At 40.1% G+C, this 17,781-nt stretch overlaps 2 protein-coding genes across 4 annotated transcripts; both read left to right on the top strand.

Annotated features, from left to right (window-relative positions):
• The first annotated feature begins 3,561 nt into the window (after positions 1 to 3,561).
• Positions 3,562 to 14,202, top strand: LOC106585613 (uncharacterized). 3 transcript variants are annotated; one of them, XM_014172025.2, is made up of 7 exons: positions 3,562 to 3,689; positions 7,666 to 7,748; positions 10,813 to 10,978; positions 11,192 to 11,244; positions 12,130 to 12,227; positions 12,312 to 12,465; positions 12,610 to 14,202. In XM_014172025.2, exons 1-7 carry the CDS (start codon positions 3,686 to 3,688, stop codon positions 13,837 to 13,839), a joined length of 1,788 nt encoding a protein of 595 aa, XP_014027500.1. In that variant the 5' UTR covers positions 3,562 to 3,685; the 3' UTR covers positions 13,840 to 14,202. The 3 variants fall into 3 exon arrangements, with proteins under 3 accessions (XP_014027500.1, XP_045562970.1, XP_014027499.1); XM_045707014.2 differs by lacking the exon at positions 3,562 to 3,689 and adding an exon at positions 7,363 to 7,506; XM_014172024.3 differs by lacking the exon at positions 3,562 to 3,689 and adding an exon at positions 7,366 to 7,585.
• A 332-nt stretch (positions 14,203 to 14,534) lies between these two features.
• On the top strand, positions 14,535 to 17,232 carry gins4 (GINS complex subunit 4 (Sld5 homolog)). Its single transcript, NM_001141540.1, has 8 exons — positions 14,535 to 14,755; positions 14,900 to 14,986; positions 15,098 to 15,211; positions 15,322 to 15,419; positions 15,571 to 15,659; positions 15,806 to 15,896; positions 16,230 to 16,334; positions 16,719 to 17,232. Exons 1-7 carry the CDS (start codon positions 14,663 to 14,665, stop codon positions 16,324 to 16,326), a joined length of 669 nt encoding a protein of 222 aa, NP_001135012.1. The 5' UTR covers positions 14,535 to 14,662; the 3' UTR covers positions 16,327 to 16,334; positions 16,719 to 17,232.
• Positions 17,233 to 17,781: the final 549 nt, after the last annotated feature.

Here is a 17,781-nt window from a genome sequence, read left to right on the forward strand (position 1 = left end):
TTTAAGTGCCTTTTGGCAAACTCTAAGCGGGATGCCATGTCTTACTAAGGAGTTGCTTCCGTCTGACCACTCTACCGTAAAGACCTAATTGGTGGAGTGCTGCAGAGATGGTTGTCCTTCTGGGAGGTTCTCTCATCTCCACAAAGGAACTTTGGAGCTCAGTCAGAGTGACCATCGAGTTCCCTGACCAAAGCCCTTCACCCCCGATTGCTCAGTTTGGCTGGGTGACCAGCTCTAGGAAGAGTCTTGGTGGTTCCAAACTTCTTCCATTTAAGAATGATCGAGGCCACTGTGTTGTTAGGGTCCTTCAATGCTGCAGACATTTTTTGGTACCCTTCTCCAGATGTGTACCTCGACGCAATCCTGTTTTGGAGATCTACGGACAATTTCTTCGACCTCATGGATTTTGCTCTGCCATGGGACCTTGTATAGACAGGTGTGTGTCTTTCCAAATCATCTCCAATCAATTGAATTTACCACAGGTGGACTGCAATCAAGTTGTAGAAACATCTAGGATGATCAAACAGGATGCACCTGAGCTCAATTTCGAGTCTCATAGCAAAGGGTCTGAATACTTATGTAAATAAGGTATTTCTGTTTTTTATTTGTTTTTAATACATTTACAAATTGGTCTAAACCTGTTTGCTTTTTAAAAATCAATTTTAGAATAAGGCTAATGTAACAAAATGTGGAAAAAGTGAAGGGGTCTGAATACTTTCCGAATGCACTGTTCATGAACCTCAGCTGTGATGTGTTCTATAAGCAGTTTCCTGGAATGAGAGCATAAAGGTAACGGCTGGGGATTTTTATTGTTATTACCTCTGTTTCAGTTTCACAAGAACAGCAAGATTTAACATTTCCCCCATCCTGTAAGATAAGATCTCACTTAATTTTCCCTCAACTAAAAAAACATGCCTAAAAGCCTTCCATAGTCCCCTTCTTAAAAAGTAATTTAATCGTATTACTGAAAATGGTTGAAACTTACAAGAAACCCAAAGTCACAAAAAATGACAAAGAAATAGAAAAGATGTAGGCCTATAGTGGTTTTCTAATGGTAGTATGCAAAGTGTGACTAGAAGGCCATTAGATGATACGTTCCCAGGATTGTGAGTCAAACCTGTTCTGATTGGAATGAGAACATTTCTTCTGAACTGGTTCAGTTTACAGTCTGCTGACCTCATCACAACCCCCTCTGTCACTGGAAGACTGAGATGAATAGCAGGGGGTTTTCTTTACACCGCATTTCTCATCTATTCTCAATGCTCAGTTTATCTTGGTATTAATTTATAGGTGCCATGAATTATAGATCTTTGATATTTACATATACCTATTTGAATTAACTCCATAAGTTTCCAATTTCAGGGATAGATTGACAAATACAATAATGTTGCGTTTATATTTTTGTTCAGTATACATTGGACCTCGCAGGAGGGTTCTTTTCACACTTAGTCATAGTGAATCTTTACAGAATGCAAAATGATTCTACAAACCACCAGATTAACTGTTTTTTTTACAAAACATATACATACATGTAAAGTGTTGGTCCTGTCTTTCATGAGCTGAAATTAAAGTTCCCAAAGTTGATTTTTTTCAAATTTTGTGCACAAATTTGTTTACATCCCTGTTAGTGAACATTTCTCTTTTGCAAAGGTAATCCATCCACCTGACAGGTGTGGCATATCAAGAAGCTGATTAAACAGCATGATCATAACACAGGTGCACATTGTGCTGGGGACAATAAAAGGCCACTCTAAAATGTGCAGTTCTGTCACACAACACAATGCCACAGATGTCTCACGTTTTGAGGGAGCATGCACTTGGCACGTGGACTGCAGGAATGTCCACCAGAGATGTTGCCAGATAATTTTATGTTCATTTCTTTACAATATGCCTCCAACGACGTTTTAGACAATTTGTCAGTACGTCCAATCGGCCTCACAACCGCAGACCAAGTGTATGGCGTGGTTTGGGCTAGGGGTTTGCTGATGTCAACGTTGAGAACAGAGTGCCCCATGGTGGTGGTGGGGTTATGGTATCGACAATGAACACAATTGCATTTTATCGATGGCAATTTGAATGTACAGAGATACCGTGACTAGATCCTGAGACCCATTGTGTCATTCATCCGCCGCCATCACCTCATGTTTCAGCAAATGTTTCATGTCGCAAAGATCTATACACAATTCCTGGAAACTGAAAATGTCCCAGTAATTTCATGACTTGCATACTCACCAGACATGTCACCCATTGAGCATGTTTGGGATGCTCTGGATTGACATTTATGACAGCGTGTTCCAGTTCCTGCCAATATCAACCAACTTCGTACAGCCATTGAAGAGAAGTGGGACAACATTTCACAGGCCACAATCAACAGCCTGATCAACTCTATGCGAAGGAGATGTGTCGCGCCGCATGATGCAAATGTTGGTCACACCAGATACTGACTGCTTTTCTGATCCACGCCCCTACCTTTTTTTAAGGTATCTGTGACCAACAGATGCATATATCTATTCCCAGTAATGTGATATCCATAGACTAGGGCCTAATGAATGTATTTAGACTGATTTCCTTATATGAACTGTCATTCAGTAAAATTGTTGCGTTTATATTTTTGTTCAGTATATATTCTTGATCTAACAAATACTTTTACATTGAGCTAAAAGGGCATGTTTTCATCAGCTTAATACAAGTAAATTGTGAATTCAAGTTGTGATCACAATCTGAGTCAAATGAAATATTTTATCAACTCATATCAATATCACAATTGCACAGACCAAGAAGAACAGTAATATAGTTATGACATGTTTTTAACCAATGCATGTGACAAACTGTAAGTTCTGTGAAATTGCTCAACACCTGCCCAAGTCATTAGTATATAAAATGTAATTCTATTTCACCAATCCTTATTTCAAACAGCAGTGAAACGGGTGTTTTGTCTTTAAAAAAAATCCCTGTGAGATCCGGCCAGCCAACTGATAGTTTTGTTATTTTGACATTTAAAGGTTAAACATATAGCTAAATGTCATACTCTATCTGCAAAAAGTGGAAGAATTTCACAGACTTTTGAAACTTCTAAAGCAAAGCTGGATAAAATAGTTTGCTGCACCAATATTGACAGTTGCATTTGATTTGATAGGTTTTTGTTAAATACCTCCTTATTTTCCAAATTCAAAGTGTATGTATAGATTATGATTGGCCAAATTATTCCCATGGATGAAATGCAAATATATGGTTTTGTTGAAAAGATCAGAATGACAGATAATCATATTGTTATGACTATCCAGACAAGATGTTTCTATTGCTATTAGTTCAACATCTGCACTTATATAACGATAAAATATATAATTCGTTTTTGTTTTTACATCTTTGTAGCCTAGTCTAGTGAACTCATTACAAATTGCCTCAGGTCATCAATTTGAGAAAGGCTACATGAGAGTAATCAATTATTAAAACTGATTCAATGTGCCTTGAGACTACTATTGTGTGTTCAGAGAGATGCAACTCCCAGAGTCAAAAACTTCAACTCCCAGACTCACTTGCTGTAGTGGAGACATGACCAACCAATAATAATCCATTGACAACGTTTTATTTCGAGGTGTGCTAAATTAGAGAAGCTTCTTCAGTAAAGTGGTGCTGAAACAAAGTAAACGTTCTTCAAGTCGCGAGTCAAAGGATTATTTTGCAAATGGGTAAGTTGTTTTTCTTAACAGTTTGGAAGTGTATTAATCCTGTTAAGCACCATCAGCTTTTATTATTTTAGCTGGAGAGGAATCAACATGTCTTGTCAAAAGCACACACTTAGTTATAATGATGACGTAGGCTGCAAATTGTGGCACTGTTTAATCATTTATTTCAACGTTTGCAGTTAGACAACAGCCTATTGTTTTTTGTAACGTCGATCACACATTTACTTTTTTCATTATACGAAATAAAATGTGATGGGAAGTTGTGAAATAGCACTTACATTGGGTGGGCTATTGTAATTCATGCATGATGCAAGTTAACCGACAGAACGTTTTTAATAGAGGCAATAAAACATAAATGTACATATAAACATGACATCGTTTTCTATGCAAAGGGTACGATTCTTAATGTTTTGTATTTTAAATAAATGTTATAAAACTTAAAATATTTACAGTACCAGTTAAAAGTTTGGACACACCTATTCATTCAAGGGTTTTTCTTTATTTGTACTATTTTCTACGTTGTAGAATAATAGTGAAGACCTCTTTGGTAGGCCGTCATTGTCCCCGAGTGGCGCAGCGGTCTAAGGCACAGCATCTCAGCGCTTGAGGCGTCACTACAGACACTCTGGTTCGAATCCAGGCTGTATCACAATCGGCTGTGATTGGGAGTCCCATACGGCAGCGCACAATTGGCCCAGCGTTGTCTGGGTTTGGTCGGTGTAGGTCGCCATTTCTAAATAAGAATTTGTTCTTAACTAACTTGCCTAGTTAAATAAAGGTTCAATATTTTTTTTAAATAAAAATCTAAACTATGAAATAACACATGGAATCATGTAGTAACCAAAAAAGTGTTAAACAAATCAAAATATATTTGAGATTCTTCAAAGTAGCCACCCTTTGCACACTCTTGGAATACCCTCAGCCAGCTTCATGAGGTAGTCACCTGGAATGCATTTCAATTAACAGGTCTGCCTTGTTCATTTGTGGAATTTCTTTCCTCCTTAATGCGTTTGAGCCAATCAGTTGTGTAGTGACAAGGTAGGGGTGGTATACAGAAGATAGCCCTATTTGGTAAAGACCAAGTCCATTATGGCAAGAACAGCTCAAATAAGCAAAGAGAAATGATAGTCCATCATTACTTTAAGACATGAATGTCAGTCAATCCAGAACATTTCAAGAACTTTGAATGTTTCTTCAAGTGCAATCGCAAAACCATTAAGCGCTATGATGAAATTGGCTCTCATGAGGACCACCACAGCAAGGAAGACCCAGAGTTAACTGCACCTCAGATTTCAGCCCAAATCAATGCTTCACAGAGTTCAAGTAACAGACACATCTCAACATCAACTGTTCAGAGGAGACTGCATGAATCAGGCCTTCAGGGTCGAATTGCTGCAAAGAAACCACTACTAAAGGACACCAATAAGAAGAAGAGACTTGCTTGGGCCAAGAAACACGAGAAATTGACATTAGACTGGTGGAAATCTGTCCTTTAGTCTGATGAGTCCACATTTGAGATTTTTGGTTCCAACCGTCGTGTCTTTGTGAGATGCAGAGTAGGTGGGCGGATGATCTCTGCATGTGTGGTTCCCACCGTGAAGCATGGAGGAGGAGGTGTGATGGTGTGGGGGTGCTTTTCTGGTGACACTGTCAGTGATTTATTCAGAATTCAAGGCACACTTAACCAGCATGGCTACCACAGCATTCTGCAACGATACGCCATCCCATCTGGTTTGCGCTTAGTGGGGCTATCATTTTTTTTCTCACCAGGACAATATCCCAACACACCTCCAGGCTGTGTAAGGGCTATTTGACCAAGAAGGAGAGTGATGGGGTGCTGCATCAGATGACCTGGCCTCCACAATCACCCGACCTCAACCCAATTGAGATAATTTGGGATGGGTTGGACCGCAGAGTGAAGGAAAAGCAGCCAACAAGTGCTCCGCATATGTGGGAACTCCTTCAAGACTGTTGGAAAAGCATTCCAGGTGAAGCTAGTTGAGAGAATGCCAAGAGTGTGCAAAGCTGTCATCAAGGCATAGGGTGGCTACTTTGAAGAATCTGAAATATAAAATATATTTTGATTTGTTTAACACTTTTTTTCCATATGTGTTATTTCATAGTTTTGATGTCTTCACTATTATTCTACAATGTAGAAAATAGTAAAAATAAAGAAAACCCCTTGAATGATTTGGTGTGTCCAAACTTTTGACTTGTACTGTAATTCGTCACTAAGCAGAAACACTTGACATACATATTTCAAGCCAATATAGAAATATAAGGAGCATTCCTAATTAATGGCTTGGAGAAAGTAAGTAATGAAATAACTGATGGGCTGATAAAACTGGAACACTGGTCAATTGCAATGTATCCTGACTTAAAGCTGGAATCCTTAGTTGCTACATCCATTTTTGGACATATACATTAATGATATATACCCATTGATTCTTGAAGAGTACAAACTTCTAAATTGCTCATGATCTTAGTTCATCTTTTGTACCACATCAGAATCAGAACCCAAAATTCAAGTTATACCCCAATGTTTGTAAACAATGTAAATATAAACTCACACTGTATAGCCTCAAAACATGATTAAAACTAAGGTTAATATCATGGATGGTCAGTCCTTGTATCCGTAGCTCTGCCTATGAATTTGAGTGGCTACATTTCTCCAAGGCTATCCCCCAGCTTTTTACCAAAACGTAGATGGAGTGACCACTGTTATTGTTTCAATTAAGGATTCAAGCTTTAAGCAGGTCGGTATAAACTGTAGATTAATTTGCATGAGGTATACTAAGTACTTCAATTTACTGTGTACACAATCACAATTTACTCTGCCACAATAACATTCCTTTTCCTTCCAAAAATGTCCTTTATACATTGACTAATGTACATATTTCAACAAATGAAATAGGGAAGTCGAGAGCTTGGGAATATACATTTCTATCTGCAAAAAGATTATTCTGAGATAATTGGCTTTAAAGTTCTGAACCCTCATTGGTTTGAATGGTGTCAGCAATTTTTGTCTTGTATTATTTTGAAAATAACAACATGAATTTAGGTATTTAGAGTACTATATAGGTGGAGAACATTGAAAAGAACAAGGCTATGTCAACTAAATTATGACAAATTCAGATATAACCTTATAGTCCAAGGTCTCAAAGTTCTATGGAAAGCATGATTCATGCTGATTTAAAAAGAAAATTATATATTGGGTTTGCAGACAAGTGATATCAATTATGTTTGGTTGGCTATTGAAGAGACTGCTACTCTCCTTGAGGAAGAGGTTAGAATGTGGGTGTTCAATGACAAATACATTTGACTTTCAGTTGTCATGGCTGAACATGGATCCATTTGCTTTCAACTTCAGCCTTTAAGTCTTTTAAATTTGTATCAGTACTAAGGCTATTCTCAGGCACTTAACATGTTATGCCTGAAAATGATGTGTGTGTGTTTGGGGGGGGGGAGCATAATTTGTATTGCCTTGAGACTGGTGTATGATCATTTGATTATCAAAGTATGCTAATTAAATACTGGAAATAAAACTGCCTTTTACATTACATTTTGCATTTTCATTCACATGTTGTAATGCTTTCATATCAGGCAGGGTACCACATAACTGCGGTTTGACTCATAAGCAGGAAGTGGTGTTGTAACCATGTGGCTTTATATTAAAACTGCATTTTCTTTCGTTGTTACTGGAGTGTGTGTTAGCTTAACAGAATATTCAGTGATAGAGCACACGTATACTTGTTCTTGCTGCTGGCACAGGACTGGAAATACAATCATAGGTGAACCAAGATATCAGCGTTTCACATAGGTAGGGTTTTATTTCATCTTGTTCTGGATCACCTGGCCTGACTGAGGATGCATGGGACATACACCATTCTTTGCTTATGGTAAACAAATTGCCCATATGGAGTGGAGGGTGTGTGCTCTGGCCTAGTTGTGACTGTCTTTTCTCTGTGCCTTGTGGCAGTATTTGATCCTGAAGGGGACCGAGACACCAGTCAGAGACCAGTCATGGAGGAGGGCAGAGGTGTGGAGGGGACACTGAACCAGGTAAGACAGGACAGGTCATGTATGACTCATATTGACTCCAGGCAGCTTGAGACACTTGGCGGTCTTTTTCTGCATGAATTTAGAATTTACATCCACATTGGAAAGAGAGAGTTCAATTTTGATGTGCGTCTGCAAGAACACATTCACTTCCAGTATGTTTACATCCTTCATTTCTTGTGTTGTGTGTTTCATTTCCCCTTGCTTTCAGTTCTCTATTTCTTCAAACGTCAAATTAGCATGTAAAGTATTAGGCTCCTATAAAGGGATTAATTTTCTCAGAAGAATTGTGTGTTTCTTCTTCATTACATACAGTAAGTTGGAAAAGAACAAAACATGTAACCTCAAGTGACATTCTCTACTTTTCTCTGATATGTCTGACTTCATGGGTGGGCATACAATATGATAACAGAAATATATGGAAAAGGGAACGAGGTACATTATACAAATAACACATTTAATTGAAGTTGTTGTTATTGAAGAGTGTATTTCTATGTTTACCTTTTGCAGATGTCCATTGTTGCATACACTCCTCAAAAAACCCTTATCATATGAAATAATATTGCTAACCCACTGGGCACACACTGGTTGAATAAACATTGTTTCCATATCATTTCAATGAAATTACATCGAACCAATGTGGAATAGATGTTGAATTGACGTTTGTGCCCATTGGGAAGTGACGCCATGCAATATCACATCTGATCGTTTTATCTTATTTCTCAGATCAGTAATCAGTAAAGTAATTATTTAATGTTATAGTAAGTAGGCGGTGTCTCAGAGCGTGAAAGAATATTCATTTCCCTCTATTTGCACTATCTACACAAACAGAAACTGGAGTTCCACTAGACACAGTTCTGGTAATTGAAGATGAGAAAATAAAAGTTAGTGCAGAGATGCATCAAATTTCCAAGACATTGCTGTGAGATGAAAGCCCAGTGGTTTCTGTGGTGACAAGTGGCCTGTCGATAGCATCAACCCGGCACGCCACCAACAATCATAGTGAGAGTCTTATCAACACATTGACGACAACATTTCCTACACCCTTTTCCAAAATGTGAATGTGGTGGAAATGTAGATGCTGTTTACTGACAGTCTTTCACAACGATATTCATGCCTTATTTTCGTGTGTGGTTAACTATGATGAATATTGTATGGTGGGCTTTATGACTCGGACTGCAGTCGTTTCCTGTATGAAACCTATGTCGCGTAGAGCTGACTGACATCTCTCTGTCTATATTGAATACATTTATTCAATATAGTATACAAATAAAACAATAGGCTTATCTTCTAATATGTACTGCTTACTGTAAAAATTGTTTCATCACATAGTTCAGTAGTCATGCAACACATGGATTAAGTTTTCAGAAAAATACTATTTCTGCTTTTCTGGAAATGTGTTGCGCTCTATGACTAATCCATATTCCAGTCATACATGCTTTTGCTTTGTTCATAAGAACGTTGCATTGTATCTTTCCTCTCATTGATTAGATTAAATGTGAAGATGGCTGTGTATGGAACGATTATTCTACAAATTTGTAAAGCACTTAACCTACTACCCAACGTACGTCATGAAAATGTATCCATAGCAAGAGAGAGAGAGCTGGCGAGAGAGTAGCAGCTGGCCAGTCAAGGCAGGAAGAAGACGAAAGCGAGAGAACATTGCATGGTACTGGAGGAGGCTCATTGATAAAAGATAGGGTGTTATAGCTGGGAACCGTGTCTATGGGACAGCTGTATAGAGCTGTGAGTCAGTCAGGGCTATCCCAAATAGGGGCCTACATCTTCACTATTACTCACCACTGAGTCCTGCTTCTCGGAACCAGTAACCACAGAGAGGAACCTGATTCAATATGAAACTCTGCTTGACAGTTGACTACAGCTCAGCATACGCCACAGAAACAAAATAGTCTCTGTATTCAGTCATTTGGATTGGGATATTGTATTGACATACAGTTTCATTTTCTGCTCTTGTAATATAATTGTAATAAAAAATATCTAACTTCTACACTATCAGTCCATAGCTCTGTGCAAATTCAACCTGTATGCTTGTGCACAAAACTGATATAATCAGACATTGTCCCTTTGAGAATTTTGACTGTTGCCAAAAATAGTTTTACTTTTCTAATATTTATAGTACAAATTATGATGACACGGTGTCTGCAGTTTTGTGAATATCAGCTTCCTATACTTTGATCATTTTAGTGTCAGTTTGACCAGTTTGAAGAGTCATAGACACTTCTCATCCCAATGAATGCATTGATTGTAAGGACATTAATCTGTTCAGGGCTTAATTTCTGCATGCCTCTACTGTTTCATTTCTCATTTGGTATTCACCGCATTTTGTGACTTTTCCCTTTTCTACTCGTTTGTGTTTGGTTTGTGTTTGCTTGCGCACCGTTTTTACAGAGTAAGCTCCAAGTTCAACATAATAATCAAATCCTGAAATATGCCTCTGAAAACTACTGTGTATGCTGGACCAAGACCTCTACTGATCATTTAAAACAGATAATTTCATTTTAACCTCACTCTTTTTGCATTCTCATGGAACATATTCTAATCGTGTGAACTACTTGCTAGGCTACTCAGTCTTTTGTCATTTCTAAATTAACATTCATGACGTTCACTTTCATGTCAGTGGAAAATAAATGTATAACAAATGGCTTGTGAGTAAAGGCTTTGGTGGGAAAGAGACCTTTTCATACTGTATAAACAGCTCTTCATATCTTCATATTTGTTATTCAACTAGACATCCTTGTCACCAGGCTGATAATCAGGTCTAGACCGAAAACCCCATATGTGTGTTGGTTTCCCTTTATACAGGATGTATGGTTACTTATTGAAAGTGGTGAAGCCAACTCTGTCATGTTCTGAATGCTTCACTTGAAATTCTAGTTGCCCAAGAAAAGACATTGAGACTTTGTTGAGATCATTAAAAAAATAAGGTTTCCTAATGTATGATTGGTTTATTTTCTTCTTGCAGTTCTGTTTTGAAGACTTATATGTTCAGTAATAGTATGCATCCATAGAATTTGGATTTACATCTATCTGATGGTCTCTACCGTAGAATTCTGCAGCAATGGAGATTTCTGACTCAGCCAGTGAATGTGAGGAGCCTCCCAGGTCTAGCCCAATGGAGACAGAGGAGAGGTCCTTCATAGCCAGTTTGCACTGTTTCATGAAAGACAGAGGCACACCCATAGAGAGGATACCACACCTGGGCTTTAAGCAGAGTGAGTCCATGTTCAAAGGATATAGCCATAGCTTTATTACTCAATCTCTCTCTATATAGATACGTTTTCCCTGCTCCCCAGATCACCTCAATCTTTGGGGTAGTTTGTAAATGCATGTGTTAATACAATTCATAGGTAATGATACAACATAATATTAATTATAGAACTGTGCAATGTCCCCAATGTTCAAATGCATATGGTTTCTACTCACAGTTAACCTGTGGAAAATCTACAAAGCTGTTGAGAAGCTTGGCAGTTACGACTCTGTGAGTACACCCATATAGTACAGTTGTATATTTTTTTTTTTTACACTTGACCTGGTTGTTGATCACACAGAGATGGCAGTGGCAGCTACTCACATTTTTTTTATGTTGCGAAAGAGACTGTGCAGCTTAGCTTCTTGTGTGGAACATTATCTTTAGTTGACAGGATGTAAACATGACCATACCCACCACATTAAGAGCAGAGTCCACACTGACTGCTAAATGAAGTTTCCACCCTGTGGCATGTGTACGCACTCAATGCGCTGAGAGAGGAAGGGTTTCTATGAAATTCAGTTCACAGGAGCTTAGCCTATTGTAAGACCTTGTTCTCTATTTTAGTAATGGGCCAATCATCTCCCTCCATATAATCTATTCATTTTTTTTTTTGGTGGTACTTTTTACCCCTTTTTCTCTCCAATTATGTGATATCCAATTGGTAGTTCTTGTCCCATCGCTGCAACTCCCATACGGACTCCGGAGAGGCGAAGGTCAAGAGCCATACGTCCTCAGAAACATGACCCTGCCAAGCCGCACTGCTTCTTGATACACTGCTCGCTTAACCCGGAAGCCAGCCACACCTATGTGTCGGAGGAAACACCGTACAACTGACAACCGAAGTCAGCATGCATGCGCCCAGCCTGCCACAAGGAGTCGCTAGAGCACGATGGGACAAGTACATCCCTGCCGACCCGGGTTGTAGTGACGCCTCTAGCGATGCAGTGCCTTAGACCGCTGCGTCACTCGGGAGGCCCCCTCCATATATTCTTAATATAAAAAGACAAATTAGACACTCTTATACAATATACTTTACCTCAAATGAATGCATAATGGTTCTGAATGAGGGACTTAGAGGGGTGTGTTTGCTCACTATGGTGTGTTTTCCAACAGGTGACAGCACGACGGCTGTGGAAGAATGTGTATGATGAGCTGGGGGGCAGCCCAGGCAGCACCAGCGCCGCTACCTGTACCCGCAGACATTATGAGAGGTGAACACTGCTCCAGATAACCTGTCTTCAACTCACTCCATCTCTGCCTGTTTTCATTGTGTCATTTCTTTGTGTTCAATACAGGCTTGTTTTACCCTTTGAGAGACAGTTGAGGGGAGAAGAGGACAAACCTCTACCTCCAAGCAAACCACGCAAGCAGTACAAGAGGAGCCCTGAGGGCAGCAAGTCTGAGGGCAAGAGGAAGAGGCCCCATCTGGAAAAGGAGACAGACTCTGAGGTACTTCACTTTTCACCTGTTCGTGACTATTGTCATAACAAAGTCACTGGCTGTTTTCTATTACTCCAGCCTATGATTGTCATACAGTTACTGTACCCCAAACTGTACAACTGGAAGTGACCTCTCCATGTTGTATTATTTCAGGGCAAGCTACACTCTACTCCATCGTCTCCATGGACCACTCCAGCTGAAAGGCTTCTCCCAGACCGTCCTCCACCAAACAATGAGACTACCGTCAGTGACGACCTCTCTTCCTCAGCGTACTCCCTATCCCAGCCAGCTCAGGTTCAGTCTGCTGCTTCAGACATCATCTCCCCTCTGGAGATGAAGAAGCGCATGGCCCAGGCCAGCCTGAGTCAGTCCCAGGACTGTCAGAGCCCCAGACAGGAGGACCGTAAGGGCAGGCCCTCTGTGATCCACTGCTCCCAGTCCCCAGGGCTGGTCCGTTCTAGCCGGACACGCACTACCTCTGAGGGCTCTCCTCTCCCTCCATCCTCCTCCTCTTCCCGTAGCCCATCCCCCTACTCCATCTCCTCTGAGGACTGTCCTGCACTAACTGAAGAGAGGCCCCCAGTTCCAAAACCAGAAGTACCTCTTCATTTTTCCAGCAACCCTATATCTGCCTGCAGTGGGGTCCACAAGCCTCAGAGCTGCAGCCCTGATGTCAAGAAATACATTGGCTTCCCTGGAGGACAAAGAGATTTCCCTCAGGTCAGCCCTCTACCGGGTGACACAGTTTCTATCAAAGGTCAGAGTAAAAACTCTGTATGGAGCCCTGTCTGCAATGTGAGTAACAGACGTCCAGCTCACCAAATATCCCCACCAACGTCCTGCACGTATACTGTTAGATCTTGCTTGGTTCCATCCACCTCCAGTTTCACTAAAGTTTATCCCAAATCTATGGAGCCTTTGCGGCCTATACCCTTTCGACCAGGTTACACATTCCATCAGAACCCAAATAGGCCCATGTTGCATGATAATGATCTGATCTATACTAAGAAACTACATATGGTCCCTCGACATTATCAGACAGAGAAAAAGGAGAAGTCCACGACAATGTTGCCCAAGCCACTTCCAACGCAACAACCTGTATTCCACTCTAATGTCAGCATACCAGTGTCCTACCTCGTCCCAGCCTATGACAGGACAAGGGGAGACTCTGGACAGAAGCCACCTGTACACCCATTCTTTCTATCCACCAACAGACTGCCTCAGTCCCAGATCAACCCTATGTACCGTCATGCCCCAACGGGACACACCCATGCTTCCCCTTATGAGCCTGCTCTCTATTCCTATCCCTATTCCATTCCTATGTTGAATCCCCATACTGGATACAGCATCACTGGCGTGCATTATCCTCAAACTAGGCTGTGATAGCACAGCCTAACTCTCGAAGAAGCTTATAGACAATGTGACAAGTCAAATGGAGATAATGACAGTACCTGCTTCGTTCTAGACATTTTCTAAACTTGACTCGAACACTGCTGCATTCTATGTGAGTGATCAACAGAGAAACGTTGTGTTGTGATTATTATGCCGAGATGGGCTCCCCTCTGTGGCAACTGACAGAATTGCACTAATACAAAGGACAAGTCTTTCTGTATTTGTAACAATAGCCTTCGGGTTTACTGCTATGTACCTTTTTTTATGGTATGATAAAATAATTTTACATGGAAATAATATATGAAACAACACAGATGTAATTGTTTATTATTTCTGAATAAAATCTAAAATAATTCCTGTCTGATCCTAGTCTGCATTCTTTGGTAAATAAATAACCATGGTCATTTGTAATTTTCTACATTTATTTTAATTAATTGAGGGGACATGCAGCACTTAATCCATGGACAGTAGACCACTGTATTTCAATAATGCCAATAAACACATACCCTTTTTGCAAATAATAATAATAAAACATTATTTTGTAAACCAAACACTAGGCCAGAGATTATGGAGGAATTTATTGACGTCTCTGGCTGCGCATTTCTTGCGCATGTTTGAACCTCTACAGACGTCATCACGCACTGCTTTCGTTTGGCGCGAACTTTAACCGGAAGTGTGAGATTCTTGTTTCGGAGGAGGTTAATGAGCTGTCGACGTCATTTACAGTGTTGTCTGGATATAATGTAAAAAAGTAACATTCTGCGTAGTTAGTTTAATAGAGTACCACATTTTGTGTAGGCTAAGCAAGTATAGGATGTCGGATACGTTATCTGATGATGCCAGCGGAGGAGATGACGGCCAAGAAGATGTGATGACTCCAGCGGAGCTGATTGGGAAACTGGAAGAGGTAACGTTAGCTAGCTAGCTAACTAACCATGTTCACTAAAATACTGTAGCCAGACCGATACGTTTTGCAATGCACGGATCCTGTCAAAACAAAAAAACGTATCCTCTATGTAAAGTTGACTTTGTGTATTCCTCTGTCCCCCAGGCCTGGCTGAATGAGAAGTTCTCTCCTGAACTTCTGGAGAACAAGTCAGAGATGGGAGAGTGTGTGATGGAGCAGCTGACTCACATGGTAAATGGTGGTGGGATTCCTCAAATAACTAAGGGGTGCAGCAGCTGTCTCAGTAAGCAGTGAGGTACCAGTAATAACAGGATTTCTATGTTGTGTTGTCTCCATTGACAGGAGGCCAACCTGCAGCGGGTTAGGAGGGGTGATGTGAAGGCAAGTGTCCACCGCATGGAGATTGACAGGATCCGATTTGTCCTCAGCAGCTACCTCCGCTCTCGCCTCCAAAAGGTAATGCCAACAACAACCCAGCATGATATGATCATCTTCTAGTGAGAGGGACTATAAATCAGTGCTCAGACTGACACACCTTTCTCTCTGGTCCTCTGTTGCCTGTGTAGATTGAGAAGTTTTTCCCACATGTGTTGGAGAAAGAGAAGTCTCGAGTGGAGGGAGATCCTTCGTTCCTGTCTCCAGAGGAGTTTGCTTTCGCCAAAGAGTGAGTGTTATGGTGACATGTTGTGGCTTGCAGTTACAATGACCATCCCTGGAGGAAGGTCATTGAGTTGTTTGGATGTCATATTTACTTCTATTATTATAATAATAATATGTTTGCAACATTGGTGATGTGTTCCCTCTCTTCCATTTAGATATCTGGCCAACACAGAGACCTATCTGAAGGCTGTAGCTCTGAAACACATGCCCCCCAATCTACAGACAGTGGATATGCTGAAAGCAGGTGAGTCCTGGCAAGATTTTTAGATGAGCTATTCCAATATTCAAATGACTGCTTGTAAAAACTATCAGTGGTATAATGTTCATGGATGGAAGCATTGTATTCTCTTGTCACGTGATTAACTTCCATGTCAAATGAAATGTTCCCAGTACCAGAGCCCTGTCTGGACTCCTTTGTGTTCCTACGTGTGAGGGAGAGACAGGAAAACATCTTGGTGGAACCTGAGACAGATGACCAGAGGTACACTATCACATATGATCATTGGACTGATTGATTGGTGCTACAGCTTGGAATAGGCTTACTACCTATCTCACTTTGATGATAATGTGTCAAGAATATAAGTTTTCTTGATTCCTGTTGTGAAGAGGAGCGCATTGGAAGTTATTTTGCAGTATTCTGTAGATCCAGAAGGTGGCAGCATGTGTCTGTATATAACATGTTTTTTATTGACTGTTAATATCCTCAAGAATATTATACAAGCTTACTCCACGGACAGTGTATTCTTATTGATTGAAATGCCCGGTCGTTTGCTAAGAACTCCATTGAATTTTCTGGTCCAATATTTTCTTTCAGAGAGTATGTTGTGGATCTTGATGTGGATTCTCAGCATCTGATGCGGTATCGCGCTATAGCACCCCTGGTTTCAAGTGGAGCAGTACAGCTAATTTAACTGTCAAGGTACTCAATTTCTAGGCCACACTGATTTCCCTCATATCTTTATCTATGCCACACACACACACACTAATCCATACTATGTTTTTGAATATGTTGAAGTGTGCATGATTCAAATCCAAATCTTTCATAATAGACTGCTTTGTACTGTCATCAATTAAATTTTTTGCCATCAGTTTTTGCCCTAAACATGGTCTCTTGAACTAACTAAGCTGGAAATTCTCTCTCTTAGAACGTTTGCTTGAACAGCATATTACCTGTTCAACAATGAGGCAGTTTGCCAGTGAACTGCAAGAAAATCGGCACTTAGGCTGTATATTATGTTAACACGTTTGCACAGATCGATCTCTGTAATAACATATACCTACTCTATTTGGGCAATGTTTTTAGGAGCCTCCTGTCCTTGGTTCAGATGGGGTTATTAGTCTCCAACTGTGATGGTGGATGACCGGAGGAACACTGACTCCCTTCATTGAACATTAACTACACTGATTGCAGTACATTGAGGAAGGAGATATGGACATTATTTGTGGACTACCAACTCGTCAAGAGCGGGGCATTAACTAGAATGTCTGCAAATATTTTACTGACTTGTTGAAATGTTGTGTACCTGAGGACACATCTCTCTCACATGAAGCCTGCTTATAATTGTAATGATGATCATTGGATCACTTAGGCTATAAGTGAGAGATACGTTTGGTGTGAGGATGACACAGGAATACATGAATGGCACTTCATGGTGTCTACATGTACATAATAAGGTTGAGGGGTACATGCATGCCATTGCCAAGCATACATTTGTATTTTGCATGCTGTTGCTGCCTTGGCCATATATGATTTCAATTCTGGGTTTGTAAACCACATCAATTGTTGATACCAATAGAAATAAATGTAGATTTTTGTTTAAAGATTGGTATTAATATTTTTGACACCATGGTATTTAAGTCTAAGAAATACCTTGTCCCATATTGCCCCTAGTTAAGTTATGGTTAGTTAAGATATAAACTGTGCACCAATGGTCCACAAAGACACCAGCTGTTGAGGAACACGCCTGCATCATTACATGCATTACTTTTACACACATCCAATGACCCCTAGTATACCTCTTTCTTTTCAAGCACATCGGTAAAAACATAGTGACCATTCATGTTAAGACATACATTTTTATATTTTAACCAATTCTGATGGAAGAATGTTGAATCATAAGTTGTCATTGTTTCCGATAATGAAGGGCTTGTGATTGAGAACTGTACTTGATGCAAGATAGAATGGATTTAATAGCCCCTTTTTTAGTTGTCATGGTTCTTTCCCTTATTAGGCTACATCCGGTTGAGTCAATGTCAGGGTTGGTTCTTTATGGCTCATTGAAAACAACCAACCATGGGCAGTAATTGCATCAGCGTCACAGTATGGGGAACTGCAGCTCATCCTCTTCTAAATAACTAGGTCATTG

Source organism: Salmo salar, chromosome 24, assembly GCF_965601325.2.
Source record: "Salmo salar chromosome 24, fSalSal1, whole genome shotgun sequence".
In the NCBI taxonomy this organism is placed as follows: Eukaryota; Metazoa; Chordata; class Actinopteri; order Salmoniformes; family Salmonidae; genus Salmo; species Salmo salar.

Bases quoted from the DNA above. Each gene is read 5' to 3' on its own strand.
- gins4 (NM_001141540.1), top strand. From the start codon at position 14,663: ATGTCGGATACGTTATCTGATGATGCCAGCGGAGGAGATGACGGCCAA. The intron at 15,420-15,570 runs GTGAGTGTTATG...TCTTCCATTTAG, and splicing joins GAGTTTGCTTTCGCCAAAGA to ATATCTGGCCAACACAGAGA. The intron at 15,897-16,229 runs GTACACTATCAC...ATTTTCTTTCAG, and splicing joins CCTGAGACAGATGACCAGAG to AGAGTATGTTGTGGATCTTG.
- LOC106585613 (XM_014172024.3), top strand. From the start codon at position 7,558: ATGGGACATACACCATTCTTTGCTTATG. The intron at 7,586-7,665 runs GTAAACAAATTG...GCCTTGTGGCAG, and splicing joins TACACCATTCTTTGCTTATG to TATTTGATCCTGAAGGGGAC. The intron at 11,245-12,129 runs GTGAGTACACCC...GTTTTCCAACAG, and splicing joins AGCTTGGCAGTTACGACTCT to GTGACAGCACGACGGCTGTG.